General features: G+C 41.3%; 1 protein-coding gene across 5 annotated transcripts in view; it reads left to right on the forward strand.

The window, feature by feature from the left end:
- The window catches only part of LOC5575109 (AP-1 complex subunit beta-1), a 41,202-nt gene that overhangs the window by 13,089 nt on the left and 3,501 nt on the right, over nt 1–24,612 (forward strand). For 3 of the 5 annotated variants that reach the window (XM_021852810.1, XM_021852811.1, XM_021852808.1), the window contains exons 3-5: nt 8,863–9,033; nt 15,804–15,830; nt 16,765–16,950. In XM_021852810.1, coding sequence (XP_021708502.1) covers nt 8,863–9,033; nt 15,804–15,830; nt 16,765–16,950 — 384 coding nt within the window. The remainder of the gene's footprint in view (nt 1–8,862; nt 9,034–15,803; nt 15,831–16,764; nt 16,951–24,612) is intronic. The other 2 variants (XM_001661781.2, XM_021852809.1) reach the window with 1 other exon arrangement.

The raw sequence follows: 24,612 nt of genomic DNA on the forward strand, positions 1-24,612 counted from the left end.
TACATGGGATTTTGGGAACAAAAAGAAAAACTACAAATGATCAGGAACGAACTCACCAAATTAAGTTAAGTGTCCAAAACAACTTCTTTAACAGCTGAAATGCTAGTTCACTTTTCCCCCGCATCAGAATTCGTGATTCAAACAATTTCCACTTATATTCCATATAATTGGGTACTTTTATTCTTGATTTGGGCAATCCCGGAACACTCGCATTTCACTTGTACAATTACACAATCAAACTTAAAAGATTCGCATTGCTGTGCTAGTTTTAGTTATAAAAACACATTAGATGTATCCAATAACATGTTGTATTTGCACCAGTCGGTTTGCGACTTTACCAGCCGAAATTAAACCATACGCGAGTACGAGAAAAAACGTGACAGTAACATCAAAACACACCCGCACGCGCGCGCGTTTTGCTGCGATCCTTGGGAAATTGCTCCATAAATATAAAAACTGTTTGTAGAATAAAGCTGCTCTTCAGGACACATTATCTCAAATTCGCTAATGTTTGCAATTAACATGGCACAAGTTAGCGTAGAAGGGTAATATATTTCACAGTACCAGTTTTCTTCAAATATAGTGAAATATTTTTACAACCAGAAGGGTATAACATAACTGTTATATCAAATCAACATTATCTAAGTTTAATTTAAAGCTCTAAGTGCAACATTTTTGCAGTGTTCTTAAAATTGTGACTAGTTGAAATTTAATATTTTCTCTCATCAAAACTCAAGATGATGGGTGAAAAACCTGGAGATTGTTGTTATGATAATTCTAATTATAAAAATGTAATTCGATCAATGTTATAAAAATTAAAAATAAACGAGATAATAGTTCAAAACATTTTGATTGGCTGGTATACGCTGCAAAAACATGGTTTGGCAGTATATGAGAAAAAAAATGATGAATTTACCTGAATTTCCGTTTTATTATTTATTGTCCGCCCCCCTCGACACATGTTGATGGAAAGTGACAGAAGATTTTAAGATTTGTTCCGACCTTAATGAATTATGTCAAATCAGTCTTGTTATACGAAATAATCCAAACACGTACGATATTATTGCTTTTTCAGTTTTTGCAATCGGTTCTAAAAGATTTGGTCTAACAAATATCTGTGTTTTATTGTTTTTTTTTAATTAAATAAGACCTTACAAAATCCTCAAAAACGTGTATTTTTGTAATCAAAATCACAAAATTACTAATATGCACCCTATTGACAGAGGTACACATGGTAGGTAACATAAGTCTCACCGCTTTCAAACGGAAGATCACGCTTAGTAAATCCATTTGCTACAAGAAACTGTGCCGGGATGCAGACACCACCCAGACAACCAGAAATCGCATGAAAGTTCACGTTACAACTCGTTTATTCATACTAATTACATCAAACTCGCTAAAAACCGTGGATAAACTCGTCAGATTAATGAGTTTCCTCGCATAAAACACTTCTTTTCTGAGTTCATTTGTACATTTTGCTTCGTCCCGTACACACGTACAAAGTAAATCGGATCAATCCGTAGCAGCTGTCAAATCATCATTTGTTATCACAAGTTAAGTCGCATAATATTGCAGGTTAGTTCGGTAGAATATTTATTCACTCGCATTGTATGTTATTATTCATCACATAATATATGCACGCATATCGCCTCCACTTTTGTACGTAGAAGGCCGTTTCGCAACATCTTATAAGTGAAATTTTGCACATATAGAGCCTCCAGGTGATTTCGTTATACGTACATTTTAGTTGTCTGGGCAATCCGTGGGGTAGTGCGTATAGAGTCGCTATGGCAATGTTCAAGGGCCCTTCGACGACAGCTGAAATGTGCCTCGACAGGCTGAAGGTGATCGTGGAAGGTCTCTTACCGAAACACGATCCAACGTCCTGGCCACCAACGCCGTACGGTGAAGACGCAGAAGCAATTGCCCAGGACCGGCAAGAGTTTAACGTTAATGACGAGCTTGTAGACGAAACACCTAAAATCAAAGAAAGTCTCTATTCCAAACGGAATACCGAACGTGGCGCTGATAGCTGCCATCCTAGCATATCCGGATATGTTCAGAAAGGTGGTGCAGAAGCGACTTGACAAAGGTAACATTCCAGGAATATTTAAGATTCTGAAGCTGGCACTGCTGCCAAAGCCACTGGGAAGTCACTGGGAGATCCAGCCTCGTTTAGGCCCATTTACCTGCAGAATACGCTCGGAAAACTCCTGGAAAGAAGCATCCAGCTCTTTGGAACGGGATGTTTGAGATGGAGTCTTGACACTGCGGCTGCCCAGGAAGGTGAAGATTGTTGGTTTTGCGGATGTGTATCACTAACGATGATGGGCGAGACGCTGGAAAAAGTGGAGATGTCGCTGATGGAAACAATTGACGCAATCGAGAGCTAGATGAGCGGAGTCAAACTGCAGATAGCCCACCACAAAAGAGAGGTGCTTCTAGTCAGGAACTGCCAGGCGGTTCAGCAGATGGAGGTCGGAAGCTATGTGATAGCACCGAAGCGCGTATTGAAGCACCTGGGAGTAATGATCGACGATCGGCTGAATTTTAACACTCACGTTGATTAGACATGCGAAAAGTTCGAGAAGGCAATAAATGCAATAGGGAGAATCTTGCCGAATTTAGGCAGTCCAAGCAGCAGTACGAGGCGTCTACTAGCTAATGTCTCGTCATCGATACTAAGGAATGGAGTTCCTGCTTGGGACAAGGCACTGACTGGAAACAAAGCATAACCGCGGAAAGCTGAACAGAGCGTTTCAGCTGATGATACTGCGAGTTGCGAGTGCGTATAGAACAATATCGTCACATGCTGTATGCGTTATAACCGGAATAATCCATTTTCCCATTTTCATAACTTTGGCCAAGGATATCGAGTGCCAAGGAAGAGACGCACCGAAGATGGTCAGAGTCGGATCTAAGGCAAGATGGCAGCACGAGTGTGACTGCGCAGAGAAAGGAAGATGGACCTATCGGCTTATTCCAAACCTGTCGACGCGGATGAATGGAGCATGGAGAGATGAACTTCTACCTGACACAGTTCCTATAAGGTCATGGATGTTTCAGAAACTATCTCCATAGATTCGGGCACACAGAGTCGCCACACTGCCCAGATCGCCCAAACATCTAGAAGACACCGCAATATGTAGTTTTTGACTGTCCAAGATTCGTGGAACAACATCATGCAGAAAATGTGTCAACACGTAAGTACGTGTCACGCAATGAACAGAACGATAACGCAAATCATTTCGTCGATGCAACAAAAATTGCGAGAGGACCAGAGAGCGTCGGGCCACGGTCTTCCGTCGGGAACTAGGCCGAGTAGTTCGAGCGTCACATAGTATCAGTAATGGGTAGTCGGAAGTATTCCTCCATAGGACTGATCTCGACACCAAACCGACCAGCATCGAGTTAACGGTCGAGGTAAACTAGGTCCGCCGTCGGGGACTAGTTGAGTAGACCGCGATTTAGCACCGGCAAAAGGTCGTCGGTAGCCTGTGTACCGGAAGTTTCCCTTCTCCGGAATCACAGGACCGACCTCGACGTCTGCCCGGCCAGCTTCGGAGTAGACTAAGTCCATTGTCGGGACTAGTTAAGTAGATCGCGAAGTATCTCCGGCAAAAGATCATCGGAGTGCCTCTGAATCGGAAGTTTTCCTCCACCGGAATCGCAGGACCAACCTCGGCATCTGCCCAGATAGCATCGGTTCGGAAGATCTTCCGCCGCCGCCGAGAAAATCTTCGTCGGAGTAAGATAGATCCATCGCCGAGGACTATTCCGAGGATTACGCGTTCCATCGGCTTGAGTCGTCGGAGCGTCAGTGAACCGAAATCGCTGTTTCTAGCTTTGCTGGGAGCACGAAAAAAAATTGCAATTGGCTAAATCTCTGAAACTGTAATTTTGACCAGTAGTCGTTTGAACTAATATAGTGTCTTTTGTGCTTATATGTATCTTACACCATGGTATAAACCAGGCCTGCCCAACCTTTTTGAGCCACGGGCCAAATCACAAATACAATTTAGCGTGGTGGGCCGTATGCCCAAATATTGGCATGAAATTTAAAAAAAATGTCAGCAAATAATTCAAAAAAAAATGCTGCAAAGCATCCTGCTGGATATAGTGAAAGTTGCTTTCAAAATCATGCAAAAATATTACTCAGGATATGTTTGTTGATGAATGTACCCCAGAATTAAAAGATTCTGTGAAAATTATAAGATCATTCTCAAAATCCTACTTGGCATTTGATTTTAAGATCACGAACCAAAATCTGTGAACATCCCGATAAAGTTTTTGTGAAACTATGGCAGAATTAAGTAAATTTTTTTGCAGGATTTTATAAGAAATGTCCCAAGGATTTCTTCAGAATCTTGTCAAATATTCATTTCTTAATCCTACCTTGAAATTTCTTAGAAAACTGTCCAGGATTTCAAAAAAAAAAAAAAAACATTTCCATAATTCAACTGAGATTCTGTCAAATTCTTACCTAAGATTGTGATTACACAGAATTTTAGAAAATTCAAGTGCTAAATTCGATGAAAGTTCTCGCCAGAAGTCTACGAAATTATGTTTAATATTCTTTAAGAATCCTGCCTTTAAAGTCGTGTCAAGATTTCGGTCAATGATTTCGTAAAAGCCCTGTCCATTTTTAAAAAATAATTATGCCAAGGAATCTTTCTTAAGATTTTTATCCAATATTCAGTGAAATTATTGACCTGTTTCAGTGAAGTTGTGGTGGTGATAATAACTTTTGTTCATGCTTCATTTATCGAATGTTAAAGGAGTCATTGTAGAAAAAATGTTGTTGTAGTCCTGTCAAGATTAATCTTATTAATTTGTTTATATTAAACTACAAATCTATCATTGTAAGTCAGATTTATGATTTATTTTTTGAATAACTATCGCAATTTAACTCCAATAAACTTCAAATTTGGTGTGTATGTACTTTGATGGTACATTAACAACTGTTCAAAAAATTAAAGGCAAATATTTATTCACACCGGCACTACAAGTGAATGAAAAATGACCCAATCTCACCCCATAGAGGGGGTGACATTGGGTCACTGTAAGTGAAATAACTTGTTTTTGAGAATATGATTTCAAAACCATTCACAACTGAAAAATATTAATAAAAAATGATGCAAGCAAGGCAAAACGATATCTAAAATGTTTCACAAGTATGATCAACCCACTTAAAAGAAAGATTATACTGAAAATTGAAGAGCTATGAGAAAAAATATGTAAACCCAACATTTATCGTCAAGTTTACATAAATTTTCTTGGTGTACTGAAACAGTGATTATTTTAAACCTTCGCAAATAGTTAAATTTCGGTGCGACATTCCACGATCAATAATTTTCAAGCAGAAGTTGACGTCATAATCCCAGTATTTCAGCGATCCAACTCATTTGTACTTCCGTGAGATGTTTCTATAATATGAAAACACTGATAAATAATCAAATTTAGAAAAAAAAACACCTTTTTGATAAAAAATTACGATGATGCTGTATTGTATTGTTATTAAATGCACGGAATACTCTTAGACTTGTTTGATGTTTCAGAGATGCTGTATTTAAAAAGAATAAACACATCTTAATGAAAAAAAGAGAACACCCGGCACCGTAAAATGTCAAAAAAATGGACTTGGAATTTCATTTACTATCGTTCTTGCTTGACCCAATCTCACCCCCATTTTCAATGTTTTAGACATCGTACCGAAAAAAATGATTTTTTTGTGGGAAAATCAAACAGATTCCGGAAAATACCTGTGATGTGTAATGAAAAGACTTTCAACATTCTACTAATACAACGATAGAGGCTAGAGTACATGCGTGATACTTTGTACAGGAGAAATTTAATGTTGTAAATTTTATCTAGTTTCAACATGCAAGTTTATTGATGTAGTAAACAAAAACTACTATTTCTAAAAATGCATATTGTTATAATTCGATAAGTATAATATGTTCCCTAACATATGAATTATTAATTTTAGTAATATCAGCGTTATTAGCTGAAATATTTCAGTGCTATTTTTCAGCCCTCCAATAGGGAATATGGGTCTGTATGATGTGAACTAGAAAATTTGTGACATTCGTAGATATTATGTCGCAGCCTACGCGATTGAAAAATACTGAAATGATACTACACATGGATGTATGCCCACGTGGTTTCTGTTGTGCTTTAGGAAATGATCCAGCTTAAACGGCATTTTTCGTAATAGCAAAAAATGTTGTATGCAATTCGTAGCAAAACTCGATTTTTTCAGCACTCGTTGTATTTGTCCAACTTGGCGAGCCTCGTTGGATAAATGTACAACTCGTGCTGAAAAAATCATCATTTTGCAACTTGTTGCATAAATAACTATTTGGATTTGAAATAAAATTCAATATTTATGAAAATAGGAAAAAAAATATTACCAATCTAAGAAATTAGCTAACTAAAACAGTTTGGTAGGTGCTGGCTTCAAGTTGATAATTTGTTCATTTTTTGTTAATAATAGCTTGTAAGTTTACAATTTTTGCCAAGAGAAGAAAACATTTGGTAGAATAGTCAACGGGCCAAGTATGAGAAGAATCACCAAACCTTCCGCGGGCCGCACAAAATGAGGTCGCGGGCCGGATGCGTACGTTGGGCAGCCCTGGTATAAACGCTAAAAAGATTTCAAGATGTATCAACTAACTTTGAGCTATACACATAGTTTAAAAGCATTTGCTTCCTTTCTATGTACTGTGAAAGGAAGCAAATGCTTTTAAACTATGTGTATAGCTCAAAGTTAATGTGATATTTGCAGAATCGAAATTAGTAATATCATGTGCAATTTTAATAGCAAACACCTTGAATAAAATTATTCATGCGATAAAATCTATATTCATTCTTATTTTATATGTTTTCGATGTTTCGGAAGATAATGCATTCGAAAAATCAACAAATCGTTGACATTCAAATCCAACAGAAAACTATCTTAAAGCACTTTTTATAATCGTGTTTTATTCACTAATTTTCCCAATATTACCGGTTGAACTATATTTGCTACAGGACAACTGAACCGTTTTTCACCAATTATTCCCCTAAACAATCACACATCACCTCAAAACGCAACACAAAAGTCGTAAATAGTTAAAATAGCTTATCTGTGATGAAAAACTTTGGACAAGTAAGAGTAAAATATTGTTACTTTATGGAAACGCCAAGTGGGCACTAATTTCGACACATAATTTTTAGACACTTTTGTTTCGTCTTTGTAAAAATCGAGATTTACTCAAAAATAGGAACTGTTTCGGTGTATATCATGGAGATCATATATTAAATACCTACCTGTTGTCGTAAAATCAATCCGCTTGCTGTACTTTTGCTTCTCTTGGTTGGTAAAGAGTCTTCGATAAGCCACCTAACCAGGGTTGTGCTACTACATCATGCTAGATAGTCTATGCTAGATAGATAGGCATCACAACCATCCACCATTATCAGGGCTTTGAATCTGTAGCTCTGGTTCTGATTCTACCCTATTAACCCGAATTCCAAATCCCCGAGTGACCCATAACCCCGAATTCCAATATCATGGGGAATGTAATCAAAGTCATCATGTCAACATAATTCTAAATTCGGGGAAATAACATTCGGGGTGATGGCATTTTGGGAAATTATGACAAAATATATGAAGTTATGACAATTATGAGAACCAAGCAAAAGCGACATTCGGAGAAACTTATCACAACCATGTTCTATAACTCGATAATTCTATAAATCGATTATCCCTCGCACACTAAGTTATGTAGAGTTGACTGTAATAATGCGTGAGCCTGAAATGGAGCACCATGGTATTTCACAAATTTTCGTCAAACACTTTTGAGGCTTTGTAATCCCCTCTCAAACAGAAAGTAGCTAATTTTAAGTAAAGTCAAGTAAATTTGTAAACTATAATCGCTATCCATCTTAAATCGACTTATAAAAGAATCATGTTGGAAATCTTGTACGAAAGTAATCTTACTTTTTAAACTCGCGAGTGGGCTACTGGAACATGAGCGGGTATTGGTGCATTGACGGTACCTTGCGGCTTTCAGTATGATTCATATGTTTTTATACGGTGATATCTATAGCCAAAGATAAGCAGAGATAACGTTTGCTTTTCTTGTATACCAATTAACCAAAGGTGGCTATATTAGGGAAGTAACGCAAATTGAGTTGTTTAGGGGTGTTTAGTTTTTTACACATTCTGAATCTTTCACAAAAATAGAGCCACTGTGCAAATTTTCATATGCTTTTAAATTTTCACCTTTGTATCTTACTGTAGATTTAAACTCTTAATTTTCTTGTTTTCATTTCACTTGAGTAATTGCTTACGCGAATACAAGTCAATATGCGAAAACCCACATATAATTTCTGCTCTAACTTATCTCCGTTTACGATAACTAATTTTATATTGCATGAATTTTACCACTTCTTTTGCACTTATAACGACATTTTTATGTTTTGTTTTGGTTTCTCTCAATTCGGCAATCGAACAAGTTGCCTTCGCATTACACATTAAGATTTTTCTATTTTTGTTCATAAACAGTGTTGTGACTCACAACTTGTAAGACATACTGTATGGTTGGAGGCCATATTTTGGACATGGTTACCATTCTTTGATTTCCATAGAACGAAATTCAAACAAAATTGCTGTTTTCTAAACATTCTGGTGACCCAATTTAAAAAAAAAAAGCTAATATTTAGGCAAATTTAACCAAGAATATCTCCTTTGATCAATAATGGTATTGAAACAACTCAAAAATTCATATTATGAACCAGTCTAATACCTTTGATTCATCAATCATTATGTTAAATGCAGTCATCCGTAGCTTAAACTTATGTTTGCTTCCTTTCCAGGTCATCGCCAGCATGACGGTTGGCAAGGACGTCTCCGCACTGTTCCCGGACGTCGTCAACTGCATGCAGACGGACAACCTGGAGCTCAAGAAGCTGGTTTATCTGTATCTGATGAACTACGCCAAATCGCAGCCCGACATGGCCATCATGGCGGTCAACACTTTCGTTAAGGTAAGCCATCCCCTAGCCGAGCCAGAGTCCGTCAGTGTCTCTTCCCTCGTCCACACTACATTCAAAATGATATATACCATTTCTTATTACTAATTCATATTGATCTTCAGCTTTTGCGATTCCCATTGAGCATCTTTGGCTACGTTTCCGTTCGAGTCTCATTTGTGTTTATTTCATCGCTTGAAAATTTATTTTTATCGTTTTGATTTTGATTAATACCCGTAATTGTGTCACACAATCTCCAAGGTCAGCATTTTGTTTTGCCGGGTACCAGACGGATGGATGCAGAAAATTTTTATTCCGTTACTGTGTGTAGTTCATAAAGTTGGGAATAGTGCCAAACGGATGAGGTGAAACACTTGGGACCGATGTGGGGTATTTAGAGGTGCGGGCGAACATCAAATCAGTATTGTGATAACATAAGTTTTGAAGTCGTAGTTGTGCAGTTGTGTGTTGTGCGGCGAGCCGAAAGTTCACGAAGCAGCCTAAGATGACGTCACGTTGAGAAAACCGCGAACAAAATTTTTCGCAGCCTTGTCGTCACCATCAGCTGATCGTTTGTTTACATCTTTTTCGTGACTAATACAAGCAAACGCATACCAAGAGCCGGACCTGTTATATATGACATTGACTTGGGACATATTAGACTCGTGTCATTCGCCACTTGGTCGTTTTCTGTGAGAGCAATTCTTCAACTGGGTACAGTGAAACTTTTGTAAGTTGATCTTCTACAGATTGATGTCGATTTTCGGCTCAAGCAACCATGCCACATAATAACAAAATTTTATAGTTAATGTGATGGTCTACACAAATGGGTCAATCGTTCCTTCAGTATGCACTCATAGAGGTTTGACTGTAGCTGCATTCATATGGGCCAAGTGGATGTGTTGCAATTCACAGGGAAGCAGTACCGCTTAAAAGGGCGAGCGCAAATCAATTTAGAATTTATTGAAATTAATAACCAGCGTCTTTCGCTTTGCTCAATGTTTCGTTAATTGGTCCAGCAATGGGCGCTGGAGACTTGTCGTTTTGGCGCCTAGTCGCGTGAATTCCTCACTCTGAACGAATGTTTGTTGACCAACGCTTTATTGTCTCGGGCGATGGCTGAAGTGGAGATATTCTGATTACATGAGGACGATAAGAGGCAAGCATTGCCGTTTATCTTTATTCTATATAATGAAGAATTAGGTCGGGGATGCTCCCTCTGTATTTAACATTGAGGTAACGGTTGAGTAAGTCGAATGTCATTAGGCCGAACGGAAAAGGCTTTAAATCGCATGGGATACTTCACTTGATGGGAAACACTATTATTGGACACACACTACCATTGGAGCAGCCACTCTACCTGCCACACGAGACGATATACGAATTTTAAAATGGCAAATTTAGCAAAGGAAGCTCTCAATTCATAACTGTGGAAGTGCTCTTAGAACTCTAAGCTGAGAAGCAGGCTCTGTTCCATTAGCGAGGTAATTTCAAGAATAAGATCTTCAAAAATTGCTCCAAGGATTCCGTCAGATTTTTCCAGATATTCCTTCAGAAATTCTTGCAAAATGTTATCCAGGATATCGTTAGACAAATGTTTCAATGATCATTGATGCAACTGATAGCAAAAGTTTTCTGAGAGATTATTTCTGTATTTCTTTTAGGAACATCCCGTTTTTATTCAGTTTAACCGGAGGAGTTGCTGGGGCATTGCCTGGAAAAAAATCTAAATAAATATATTGATGACTTTTTTGAAAAAAAAAATTGGAAGAATCTCTGAAAATATGAAGACATGGAGACATGAAAGAAGCCCTGGTAGACTCTTTGTAATAATTCCTGGTAATTTCGAAGAAACTCAAACAAAATAGTTGAGAAAATCCTAATGAAGTCCGCATGAAACACGCTGGAAAAATAATAGAGATATTCCTGGAAACGTTCTCTAAGAAGTTCCCTGGGTATTTCCTGAAAGAATTTTGAAAAGATTTCTGGAGATATTCTTAGATAAATTACTAGTTGAATTAGGTGAACCTGGGTTCGAAACCCATTCCCGATCAATAGATGGGTTAACGTTAAGGCTATAATCTAAAAATCTCGTCAAAAGATACCTTTGTTGCTCATATCTTTTTACTCAATAAATTGATCAATTTTCAAAATGTTAACAATTTTGTTAAGGGGACTAGTTGCACCTCCTAATGCATTCACAAAGATTTGGATACCCGTGGCCTATCCGAATACACGACCGGAAATGTAATGTACTTCCTATTCCACAGTGATCCTTGATAAAAAAAAGAAAGCTAATAAAAATCCTGAATAGATTGAGGTAGGGCTGTGCAAATATCGATATTATCGATAATATCGATATTATCGGCTTGATTTTATCGATACGATATCCGATATCTTTTGACCCGATATTTTCCGATATCGGTAAAACTCCCTGGCCTGGATCATGGGGATTGACGGTGCCAAAGTGAAGGTGCACCGTAAAATAATATCCGTCTGTATAAAATATCACCTTCCCAATACTTTGGCACACCTCTAACGGATCATGATTTATCATGAAACGGCTGCTTGCAGGCTGAGGATCTGTTAATATGTTTCTGCATATTAGCAGGTACTCTTCGAATGGAGGGACCGCCAGGGCTCAGTAGTTACTTATGCACCACTACTTGCTGTTGCATTTTGTTAGATGAATTGTAGCATCCTTTGTACTAATCGGTAATGGTGGATAGGTTTCGAAGCTAACGCATGATCCAACTTTTTGTTATGTGACTTAAAAGTGAGTTATAAAATTAATGATTGTGAGGGTGATAATGATACTTGTTGAATTGCATAGTGATGATATACCGTAATTTCGGGTGAAATTGATCATTTTTCACGGTTTTTCTAGTCTGTTTTCTATAATGTTACCAATGCCAAACAACTAAATGCAAGAAAACAAGTACGAAGGTGAGCCTCATCGACTTATGTACCGAAATTTTCTAACAAATGTCATTTTAGTGTTAACACAAATCTCTAAAATAAAAAATCAGGGGAATTCATTTCGGGGTGAAATTGATCACTTGTCAATGCGATTATTGTTAGTATTCAAAACAACTCTACATAATGAATTTGAGCTCCCTGAGTCCGAATATGCTTATCAAATTCTTATCAGTGCAATATTTGTATAAATAACGAATAGTTAAATTTCAAGAATTACGTGGAAAACGCCTAAATGTATGCAATTTCCTAAGGAATTCAATGGTATCTAACAGAAATTCAATTATTTCAACCATATGAGCTAATTGGTACGAGTTTTGGTGATGAAATCTGGTTTGGGGATATATCTCAAGCATCCTCACAAACTTTCAGTTTTATACCATGTTCAAATCCTTGCTTAGAAATAGAAATTCATAGGTGTTTGTCAATACTGCACCGTGCATGATTTTGAAATTTTACATTATTTTCATAGTAATAAACATTCTTTAACGCAAAAAACTTCACAACACACAAATCGACAATAATTACGACAAACAACGTTCATTTATTGCAGCTTACATTGATATTTGTGCTCCGTTACGAATAAATAAAATCGTGTGATACAATGATCAATTTCACCCTTCTGATCAATTACACCCGATTTTACGGTACTGTTGAAATTGCATGTGAGGGTTACGTTAATACCACAGACATAATAATAACAGTATGCATTTTGCACTTATTTCTTTAAACAAAAACACTATTGCCTAGTTCTTTACACTTTTACAAGGACAGTGTTCATAATAACAGCAAGTGCAATAGAAGTGACCGAAGTATTTTTTTTTTTGTTACGGTCGTTGTGATAATTCGTAGTTCAATTAAATAGATAAAAAAATATACATCCTTCAATTATTGGTAATAAAATAAATTGGTATGAAAGTGGCGTGATGTAATATTGGTGAAACTTTTAGCTGTGATAGTGGAAAGTGATAACGAAAGTTCATACATGATAATCGGATATAGAAGTGCTAGTGTCAAAACAAAAGTGACGACAGCAAAAGTGAGGCAATTATGTGACAGTGAATGATAAAATAAAATGGGGAATGGGGACCTTTTAATAAAACTATTTCGTTCTTCACTTTAACCACTCTAGTAGCATTTCAGTCCTTATCATAGTTTTATAGTAGTCTGAACTACTAGACTGCAAAACTACGGTAAGGGCTGATTGCTGCTAGGGTACACAGTGACCATTTGAGCAACATTGCTTAGGAACGTCTGTGTGATGAACGCAATAGAGGCTTATAAAAGCAAATGCTGGGAAGGAGCTTAGGACAGATTAAAAGTGCCAGTACTACCCCTAACGCTACCGACAAAAAAAAAAAAAAAGATTGTTTCCGATATCGGTAAAACTATTGTCTGTCCGATAATCAGGACAACATTCAACGATTATGTTAAAACTAGTCAGACGGAATTTTAGATATCCGCTAAACATAACATACCATAACTGCAAAACTCAGACAAACTTCCACAATGCAACAGTTGGTGTCAAATGAGCCCGAAATAGTCGATATTGTTTGAAAATCGTATCATTGAAAAATATCGGATATCGGTTCGATACCGATAATGTCAAACCCGATATATCGCCGATACCGATAAATCGTCATTGTGCACAGCCCTAGATTGAGGTGAATGAACTGGTTAATTAAGTTAAAAGCCTCATAAATAAATTTAAAAAAAAATCCTAAATGGATTTCTAGAAGGCTTCTAATGAAATCTCTGGAAGATTCCTGATAAACATTCTGGACAACAAATCCTGGTAGGATTCTGATGAGAATCCTGGACATATTCTAATGAGAATTCTAAACGAAACTCTTTAAGAATCCTGGAAGAATTGTGATAAAAATCCTAATTTCATATGATCAATCATCAATCAAAATATTGAAAGGATTTCGGTAAAAAAATCGATTAGAATAATAAATCTTCGAGCTGATAATAAATCTTCGAGTTGTTTAGTAGAATACCTATAAGTAGATGAGAAAACCGAATTTAGTACTATACCATTTAATTCCACTAGAGTTTGTATCCTTTGACAGATACGCGTATTTCGATCTCAACTGTAAGGCCGTCTTCAGTGTCGTGTACTACACTGAGAACAGCGTTGCGGTTGAAAATACTATATCAGAGGGTTAAATTAAATACACAACGCCACTTGATTTGTGCAGACTAAATTTGCATTTATTTAGAATGTTTTGTGCATTCAATTTTACCATGGCACCATTTGTATAGTAAAAATTACTATATCATGGTTAAAAACTTGCAGCAGACCAGAATCGAACCGAGGATCTGGCGATTGTCAAGCGCGAACTCTAGCCACTCGGCTATCGACGCGGTTGGATTGAGAGGGAACAAAACGCAAATAAAAAGCGTTCATGATAGCTCAATCGTGGTTGGAATAGTAAATTTAAAAACACGTTCATGGTTCTCATTACTGCAACGCTTGTTTCAGTGTAGACTCGACTTTTAGAATTCTCGAAGGATTCTGATGAGAATCCTAGAAAAAATCTAGTGAGGACCATGGAAGTATCCTGAAAAAAAATTGGAAGAATTTTAATGAGAATCCTGCAGAAATTTCGGAAACTTGGCAGATGAGTATCCTGGATAGATTCTGATGAACATACTGGAAGGATTCCTGGATTCTGATAACATTCCTGGAAAGATTGTGATGAGAATTTGGAATCGATGTTGATGAAATCCTTCTGATGAGAACTTTAAAACAACTTTGAAAGGATTCTGATTTGAATTCTGGGAAGATTGCTAATGCCAATCCTACTAGTATCTCGAGAGGATTCTAATGAGAATCCTGAGAGTGTTTTGATAAGAATCTGAGATGATTCTGGGGCCCAGTTAGCCGTAGCGGTAAACGCGCAGCTAATCAGCAAGACCATGCTGAGGGTCGTGGGTTCGAATCCCACCGGTCGAGGATCTTTTCGGGTTGGAAATTTTCTCGACTTCCCAGGGCATAAAGTATCTTCGTACTTGCCACACGATATACGCATGCAAAAATGGTAATTGGCACAGTAAGCTCTCAGTTAATAACTGTGGAAGTGCTCTTAAGAACACTAAGCTGAGAAGCAGGCTCTGTTCCAGTGGGGACGTAATGCCAGAAAGAAGAAGAGATGATTCTGATGAGAATCCTGAGAGGATTGTATCTTGTAAGGATTCTGATGAGAATTCTTAAAGGATTCTGAAGAGAATTCTGAGAAGATTCTGAAAAGAATTCTGAGAAGATTCTGTTGAGAATCCTTACAGAATTTTGATGAGTATTATGCAAATGGGCAGAATGTCCCAACTTTTGGCACAAAACTGTACTGGATAGATTAGTTCTTAAAAATTTCGAAGAAAGGGTAGTGTGTATCCACACTTTATATTGAGCCCTGGATTTGATGTTGGATCAGCAAAACAATGATAATGCTTGACTTGCAAAATTGCCCCATTCATTCATATCTACTTACATTCTTCGTTTGTTTGTGTTTTAACTTCTGCACCCACCCTTCCCTCTCGTCTTATTCGCGTTATTCGGTTCATGTTATGTTAGTGTTTGCTTGTTTTGGTCATTCAAATTTTCTCTCACCAGATTTTTCGCTTCATGTTTCTGTTCCTTTCCACCATTTATATCACGTTCATGTTTCACACAACCAACTTTCTCTTCTTACCGTTAAATCGTACTGAATCCTACTTCACCTACTACTACATTTCTATTGATATTATACAAATATAAACATATATTGATTCCACAATAAAATTATAATAACTCATGTAAACTGTGTAAGGATTTGCCACATTCTCAACTCGTTAAGGTAATGATAAACCGTTTATAAGTTAACTTCTTTTTAGCGAGCAAACAAAAAAAAAATGAAAATCTTTCGTTCTTAGCACCACTTTTGCTCCAACTTTCTCTGTCTATCATCTGTTTGTACATATTTGTATTTGCCGAGATTTTACGTTTCATGTTTCAAATTGTTAGCGCAGTCTCTTTACACACGTTGATTACGAAGTTATTCAGTAGCTGAAAGTTACTTTATGTGTTTTATGAAAATTCTCATTTATTTATCGTTCTTGGATTCGTTCATAATCGTTAGTGAAGTGTTTATATTTTTTCTGTGTTAGAAATTGTACAAGAATGTTCGCGTAACTGAGCTTTCAGCTTTGCTGTGAATATTAGATTTATTTTGAAAATGCAGAAAACGCAAGCAGTGTACAAAAGAGTTTCATTGAGAAGCAAACCAAATTCAAACTTTCCGAGCATTACTGGTATGTTGAGAATTGGAAAATCACTTAGCTTCCTAGGGTCCTAGCGAGTAGCATAACTGTAGGCACGCATATTTCTATTGTACTTGCATGGCGTAGTTTCCTAAGGCTGTATGTATTTCTTGCATGATTTGGGGCACCCTCACATTTAGCGGATCATTTTTATCTTTAGTTTGTCCGGGGAATGTTATGGAAATTTCATCAGAACCAAATATTTATACTTGCAAAATCCCTGCACAATTTCGTTTTCAGTTTACTTAGGATAATCCTTTGTACATTTCTTCGGTTTGTTTGACAAACATTTACGGATTTATGATTTCCTGCTCATATCCTTATCCAAGGCAATCACCCCATTTAGTCAGTTTTGTGAAGGCTTGTTGAGACTTTCTTTCTCTAGGAATAAATACCGAAAGCTTTCATTTAGATGGCGCCACTTTGACGCCGGTGCGAGTCTAGCTCATGCTCTTGTTGAAACTTTTACAGGACTGCGAGGACACGAACCCGTTGATTCGTGCGTTGGCCGTCCGCACGATGGGTTGCATCCGGGTGGACAAGATCACCGAGTATCTGTGCGAACCGCTGCGCAAGTGTCTCAAGGACGAGGATCCGTACGTCCGGAAGACGGCGGCCGTATGTGTTGCCAAGTTGTACGACATCTCCAGTTCGATGGTAAGTTGTAACCTGATCTCCCGGGGTTCCCCGGAATGTTATTATCAGGAAACAATCCTCATCAAATCTGTCTTCAGCATTCGTTTTCTATGGCTAAGCTGCATGTGGGCATTAAAAAAAATCTTAGTGAAGTTACGCTTTTTCGATAGTATAGAGGTAATCTGGAACGACTCAATCTACCCGAAGTCGCCACTGATTACGTGCAAAGCCTTGAAGCAGCGTTACCGGATGAGGGTGCTCTCATCGAAGCCTCTCGAAGACTGCTGGAGTAGTGTCAAAGCAGCCATTAACACCACAGCGGAACATGCCTTTGGGTTTGTGGAAGGAAATCGACGGAACGGTTGGTTCGACGAAGAGTGTCAGACGGTTTTGCACGAGCGCGGTTGATGATGATGCATCAAAGTACCCGTCAAAGTGTGGAACGATACAAACAGAAGCGAAGACAGCAAACCCATTTTTCGCGTCGCCTGGAAGAGTTGGAGTGCGAAGCAGATGGAGCAGCTGTATCGTTCTCAAGCAACGCACAAGTTCTACAAGAAAATCAGTTCATCCCGCAAAGGCTTTGTGCCGCAAGCCGGAATGTGCCGGGATAAGGATGGAGGTATCTTGATGGACAAAAGCGAGTTGATTGAAAGGTGGAAGCAAAACTACGATGAATACCGTGAATGGCGCAGAGGCGGTAGACCAAGGCAGCAGGAGGAATGGCTTCATCAGTACGGCGGATGAGGAAGCCGTGCCAACTCCCACAATATGTGACGTTAAGGATGCTATCAAACAGCTCAAGAGCAACAAAGCAGCTGGAAAAGATGGTATTGTAGCGGAACTTATTAAAATGGGCTAGGACAGGTTGGCTACTTTTCTACACCGTTTGAAAGCCAGGATCTGGGAGACAGAACAGTTTCCGGAGGAGTAGAAGAAGGTAGTAATTATAAAAATGGTTGGTTTCAAGTTGGCTAATTAGGGGGGTCCCGTAGCCTCGAGGTAAGCGTAAGCGGAAGGTCATGGGTTCGATTCCCAATCCTCCCTCACAAAAAACTCCGTCCAGTCATCAGAAGACGCCGCACTAAGGACCGTGTATTGGGCAAACACATCCATCCTCCGTCAGTATCGGAAGGTGATTGAGACACGCTGACCCTCTTTGTAGGCTGTTGCCTCACACGACACGGAAACATGGCAAAATGAACCACCGCACACCAATGGACTACGCCGACTACGGCTATATGGATATGGATTGGACCAACAGCAGCTCTCTCCTCTAGCTACTCAGTATGAGCAAAATAGCAATAAGGATATGAATAGATTCTGTAATGATATGATAATCGGCATAGTAGTGGCCAAGTGCACGCACGCAGCGAACTGGACTATCGAAATTCATAAATTTTGCCTTATGAAAGATGAAACATTATCGCAATACGAACACTTTATATATCGTTTTAGCATCACTCCACAACAAGGCGTCGATAGGCGCGGGGTGTGCGTACGAGCCTATCGATCGCAAGGTCCTTGGTTCGATTCCAGGTTGCCGCGAAAACTATTTTTGTTTTCAAATTTCGGTTTCATAAGGCAAATTTATGAATTTCAACCCGATTTCTTGTGGCGAATTTGCATAAGGGGTTCCTATGTTTATCGATAGTCCATTTGCCTGAGTGGACGTATTTTTTTTTTTTTTTGTTTTTTACAAGGGGGAAATCTGCAAACAGATCCCCTGAGAAGATAACTCAGGGAATGCGGGGATGACGCACCAACGACGACCCGCTAAAACCAGCCTATGCACTGTGCATGAGCAATTCATTTAGAATTGCTCAAGTGGTGAACAGTGCATCGACATGACCCTTGGACTCAGACCCTCATCTCCCCGGAACCACCTTACGGTATTTCTTCGGGAAGGGACCAGTGCATATAGCACAACACGTGTAGCAGAAGTAGCCTAGGCAAACTGCTTCTCCTAGCCGACTTAAACAATGTTACAAGGGACCAGCCTCGGCAAGGCTAATCCTCTGCAGCCAACTCTTGGTCGGCGCGCCATAGACGCTGCAATTCTAACATAATGTGAGTGACAGCCGTAGTTACTGCATTCCAGCACTCGGCATCCGCACACATTCTCTCTATAATATTGTCGGGGGACGTGTCCCCTCCGCATGTAGTGAGCATGCGACCTCTCACAACAATGAAACGGGGGCAATCGAACACGACATGCTCAGCTGTTTCCTCTACACCAGCACAATTGGGGCACGCAGGAGATTCTGAGTGCCCGAACCTATGCAGGTACTGTCTATAGCAACCATGTCCTGACAGAAACTGCGTCAGGTGGAAGTTCACTTCCCCATGGCTTCTACCGTACCAATCTGACACATTTGGTATTAGTCGATGGGCCCATCTACCCTTAGTGGAGTTATCCCATTCCTGCTGCCAGCTTCTGAGCGTTTCCTCTTTACACGTGTCGCGGACTCCTCTGGTACCCCTTTGGTTGAAGCATTGAACATCTTCCTTGATGATGAGCCCGATGGGCGTCATCCCGGCTATGATGCACACGGCCTCTTTAGATACCGTCCGGTATGCACTTGCTACTCTTAAGCACATTATCCTGTACGTGCTTTCCAACCGCTTTAGGTTTCTGTTCGTTCTAAGCGCTTTTGACCAAATTGGTCCTCCATACCTTAGTATGGATAGCGCCACGCTTGCCAGCAGCTTGCGTTTGCTGGCAATTACAGCAGAGCTGTTAGACATCATCCTCGAAAGCGCCGCTATAGCCGTAGATGCCCTTTTACAGGCATATTCAACGTGGCTAGCGAAGCTCAGCTTGTCATCGATCATTACCCCAAGATGCCTAAGGGATCGCTTGGACTCTATGGTGCAATCACCTACCGAGATAAGCGCCCGTTGCTCGGACTTGCGGTTGTTGACCACCACCACCTCAGTCTTGTGACGGGCCAGTGCTAGTTTCCTAGACTTCATCCATTCCTCAACCAGGGAAATAGAGTGCGCAGCTGTCAACTCTACTTCCTCCATCGATTCACCATAGACCACTAGGGTGATATCGTCGGCGAAGCCAACAATCTTAACACCCGTCGGAAGGGGCAGCCTCAGTACGTCATCGTACATCGCATTCCATAACAGCGGGCCCAGGATTGAACCTTGAGGTACTCCCGCGGTAATTCGAACGTTTTTCTGCCCCTCCTCTGTGTCATACAGTAGAATCCTACCATCAAAATAGCTTTCTAGAAGCTTACACAACTGCACCGGTACCTTGAGGCGGTGAAGCGCGTGTGCTATTGCTTCCCAGCTTGCGCTGTTGAACGCATAGGCCAGGAGAAGTGGATGAACTTGTCATTCATTTTTCTGTCAATTCTCATACAAAATCTACTTTTTCTTTGACAGAAATTCACTCTAGGTGAACCACTTCCCCTGGCCTATTCTTCACATCCAGAGTGACAACCGCGCAGTAACGGATGCCGCTCCTTTTTTGCTCGATTGCCACCTCAGCTGTTTGAACGACCGACTGGATGGCGTCCAGAGTAGATTTACCTTTTCTGAATCCAAACTGGTTGTTGGAAAGGCCGTCCGCACTCTCCGTATACGGTACTAGTCTGTTGAGAATCAACCTCTCCAATAACTTGCGCGTCGTATCTAGTAGACAGATAGGTCTATACGCCGACGGGTCACCTGGTGGTTTCCCCGCCTTTGGTAGTAGCACCAATTTCTGTCGCTTCCATACATCCGGGAAGATTCCTTGATCAATGCAGCGTTGCATCGTGGTTCTGAACATGTCCGGATCCGTGTTCACTGCCGCTTTTAAGGCAACATTCGGGATACCATCGGGTCCCGGTGCCTTGTTTGACGCGAATGATTTCACGACTTCTGCCAGCTCTTCGTTCGTCACTCTCGCCACTTCTTCTCCTTCATCTGCCGCATACGGCGCTGGGGGCCATGGGCTTATGGGATGGTGCGGAAAGAGTACATCGATTATCGATCGCAGCAACTCGGGCGATTTCTCTTGGGGCGCTATGGCTCCTTTGGTCTTAGCCATTACCACTCTGTAGGCGTCACCCCATGGACTAGAATTGGCACTCTCGCATAGACTTTCAAAGCATGCCCGTTTTCGACTCTTGATTTCCTTTTTGAGAGCCAACTTTGCCTCTCTGAATGCTGCACCGCGTTCCTCTCTTTGTGCTTCTGTGCGTGCGCGTTGCAGTCTTCGTCTAGCCCGAAGGCAGATTGCTCGAAGATTTGCAATTGATTCGCACCACCAATACACTGGCGGCCTGTTCTCTCTAGGAGGGGCTTTTCTCGGCATGGAAGCATCACACGCTCGTGATATCATAGCAACTAGCTCTTCACCGTTTAGGTCCAGAGTGTTCCGTTCGCGCCTCAGGGCTTCAGTGAATACTTCGCCGTCGAAGCGCGCTGTTTTCCATCCTCGGGCTTGGGTCGAGTTACATCGCGCTGCCTTCTGCCCGCCTGGTATTATACTATAGCGAATCGATTGATGATCGCTATGAGTATAACCGTCATCAACGCGCCAGTTCATGGTACCTAAAAGGTTAGGACTACAAAACGTCACGTCGATGATCGATTCTGCACCATTTCTGCGGAAGGTACTCACTGTACCCACATTTGCCAGCTCTACATTTAATGCGGCCAGGGATTCCAACAATAGCTGGCCTCTTTGATTGGTGCAGCGGCTACCCCACTTCACTGCCCATGCATTAAAGTCGCCAGCTATCACTACTGGCTGCCGATTAGCTAGTTCGGCCATCATCCTGTCAACCATGTGGGAAAATTCCTCAATCGACCACCTTGGGGGCGCGTAACAACTGCAATAGAACACGCCGTTGATTTTTGCTATCGCAAAACCGTCATTTGAGCTAGAGACTACTTCTTGGATTGGGTATCGTCCTGTCGTCCCTATAGCTGCTAGCTGTTGAGACCTATCCGCCACCCAGTTCCCGTTGTTGGCTGGTATGCGGTATGGGTCCGATAATAACACCACGTCAGTCTTGGTTTCCGAGACTGACTGCCAAAGCAGCTGCTGGGCTGCATCACAGTGGTTTAAATTTAACTGTGTTACTTCCGTTTTGGCTGCTTTGATACTCCGCTTGTGCCCGGACATTTGGGTCCGCCCGTTAAGTGTCCGTTGTCTGCTCTGTCGACACATATTAGGCACTTAGCGATTTGCTTACAATCGCTTGCCCTATGGCCTTCAGCGCCGCATTTTCTGCACATCTTACTTCTGTCGGGACCATTGCAATTCCACGACTTATGGCCCTTCCCGAAACACTTGAAGCAAACTTCAGGAGGCTGTTGTATGCTCAGCCGGCAAACCGACCAGCCTACCTTGAGTATGCCCAAGTTCTTCGCTTTGTTGGCCTCTGCGACCGGCAGCCTGATCGCCGCCACCTGGGTGCCCTGCGGGCCCTTTCTAAGGTGGATGGCCTTACTGGCTACGTCGATGTCACACTGCTCTTTGAGGGCAGCCGAGACCTCCGCTGCATCGGTGACCTCATCCAGATTTTTACACTGGAGAGTCGCTTCAGCAGTAAGGGATCTTACATCAACCTCGTCACCAAGTACTTCTTGTGCCAGTTGCTTATAGACTGCACCCTTTTCCTTGGCGTCCTTCTTTAAGACTAGGATCATTTCACCACTCCTAGTTCGCCTTATGCTTCGCACGTCTGCGCCCAATGGCGATAGCTTCTCTGTGCTTCGCATCGCCTTCAGAACCTCGGCGTATTTTGCTTCCTCCGTTTTGATAACGAGGGCTTCGCCTAAATTCCTACGTTTCGCTGTTTTCGGTTTAGCGCTCTCCTTGGGCTCCGTTTTCGGTTTCCTCTGTTTTTCCTTATTTCCAACTCGTATCCACGGGTTGCTGTTGCCTTGCGCCCGTGGTTCCTGTGGATGCACTGCCTGGTTCCGGTTAACCCGTGGCTCCTTTTTCTTGGCTTTCTTGGCCTTAGGATTGGTGTTGGCCTCTCCTTTGTTGCCATGTCCTCTTGATCGCGGGGCTTGGCTCGTGCCAGCTTTTCCGCTTTGGAGGACGGCCGCGTAGGTCACTTTTCCCTTAGCAACCATACGTCTTTTCGCCACGTATTCATCCCCGGAAGCTTCCCTCTTCCGCATCGCGTATCGAATAATATCATCAGATATATTCGCGTTGCCTGTGAAGGAAAACACTTCGGTCTGACACGACCTAGTGTCTTTTTGGCCTTCTACCTTGCCCAGTTGTTCCTTGTCTTTCTCGTAGTCCTGCTTTGCAGCTAGGACTGATTGTCGCAATTTCAGTAGACTTGTTTTCAAGTCTTTGCTGATATTTGTTTTGCTTTTAACATATTCGATGATGACATCAAGTTGCTCAGCAGCTACCTGCATTTTAGGGAGGTACTCCCTATTGCGATCCATGGCCTCGATTAGTCCCGGGCCATCGGTCACCACACATGTTGCACTGGAGCGGCCAGTGCCTGCCGTCGTCACAGTATCTAGGCTTTTGCCCACACTGTTTTCAATAAAGTTGGTCGCCTCCTTCCTTGGCGGGAACCTTAGCCGGTTACTGATAGGTCCAGAAGCCTCTCCTTCACATTCCGCTAGTTGTTTGTTTTGGTTGATCATCTCTTATGGGTCCCCCTAAGAGCCGCTATCCATCTCCGCTGGAATAGTCGCCTTTATAATCCCATGGTTATCTATGCAAGCAGGGAGGCCATGCTAGGGTTGACATAGTCCTTTATGGGGTACTATGTTCAGAGCCGGATCGGCGCAGGACAGGTAATGGCATCTGAGCCTACTCCCGCCCAGTTGGAACAACCAGGCGACGGATTTGGAACGTACTCTAAGGCCTGCCACGGTTTTACGGGACGGGGGCAGCCTGCGCCATTAACCCACTCGCCGTTTCGGGCCAGTGTCACCCGACCCTACTAAGGGAGTAGAATGTCGCCGCTGTCAGCCTCAAAGCATATTATCCAGTACATATACCGTTACTTGTCCTTTGTCGTGCGCTGCCAGTATACATAATTGGGGCCGTACTGGCGTTGGTCCCAATGTGCTCGAAGCACTCCTACTCGTAATTCCATGCCTTGTCCGTTTGTATCGCGACCAGTATGCCATAATCAGGATCTCACTGGTATCAATCCTGATGTGCCGGTTGGCACTCCTGTTAGTTTGGGCTAGGGTACTTTAAGCGGCACCGGTCGCTGTGACAGAGTTGCATTCGGATTTTTGTGGTTTTATGAAGGTTCATCAGAGCCCACTGCGAACTTCACCACATCCTGGGCAACTCCCCAACTCGCAGAGGTCCTGGGGGGGGGGTCCGTTAAGCCCCTGGACTGTCGTCCCTGCTGCCCCAACCAGTGGAGTGGACGTATGGAGGATGTGATTAGACCACAAGCTCGCGCAACTTTACGGTGAACCCAGTATCAAGAAAGTCGCCACAGGTAGAAGAGTATGATGGGAGGGCCATGTTGTGGAACGAATAGGAGCGCAACGATCTAGGAGGTTGATCAAGTGGAGCATGATCTTAGAAGTTAGGGGCGACCGAGAAACAGCTAGCAACCATGGATCGAGTTTGTTGGCGTATCAAAGTAAGGAAGTGATGGAACGGCACAAAAACGTGTTCTTAAAGATGTATTGAACAAAACAGCTTTTGATATTTAAGTTCTGAGACAGTACAAACTT

The sequence above is a fragment of the Aedes aegypti genome, chromosome 3, assembly GCF_002204515.2.
Source record: "Aedes aegypti strain LVP_AGWG chromosome 3, AaegL5.0 Primary Assembly, whole genome shotgun sequence".
Lineage (NCBI taxonomy): Eukaryota > Metazoa > Arthropoda > Insecta > Diptera > Culicidae > Aedes > Aedes aegypti.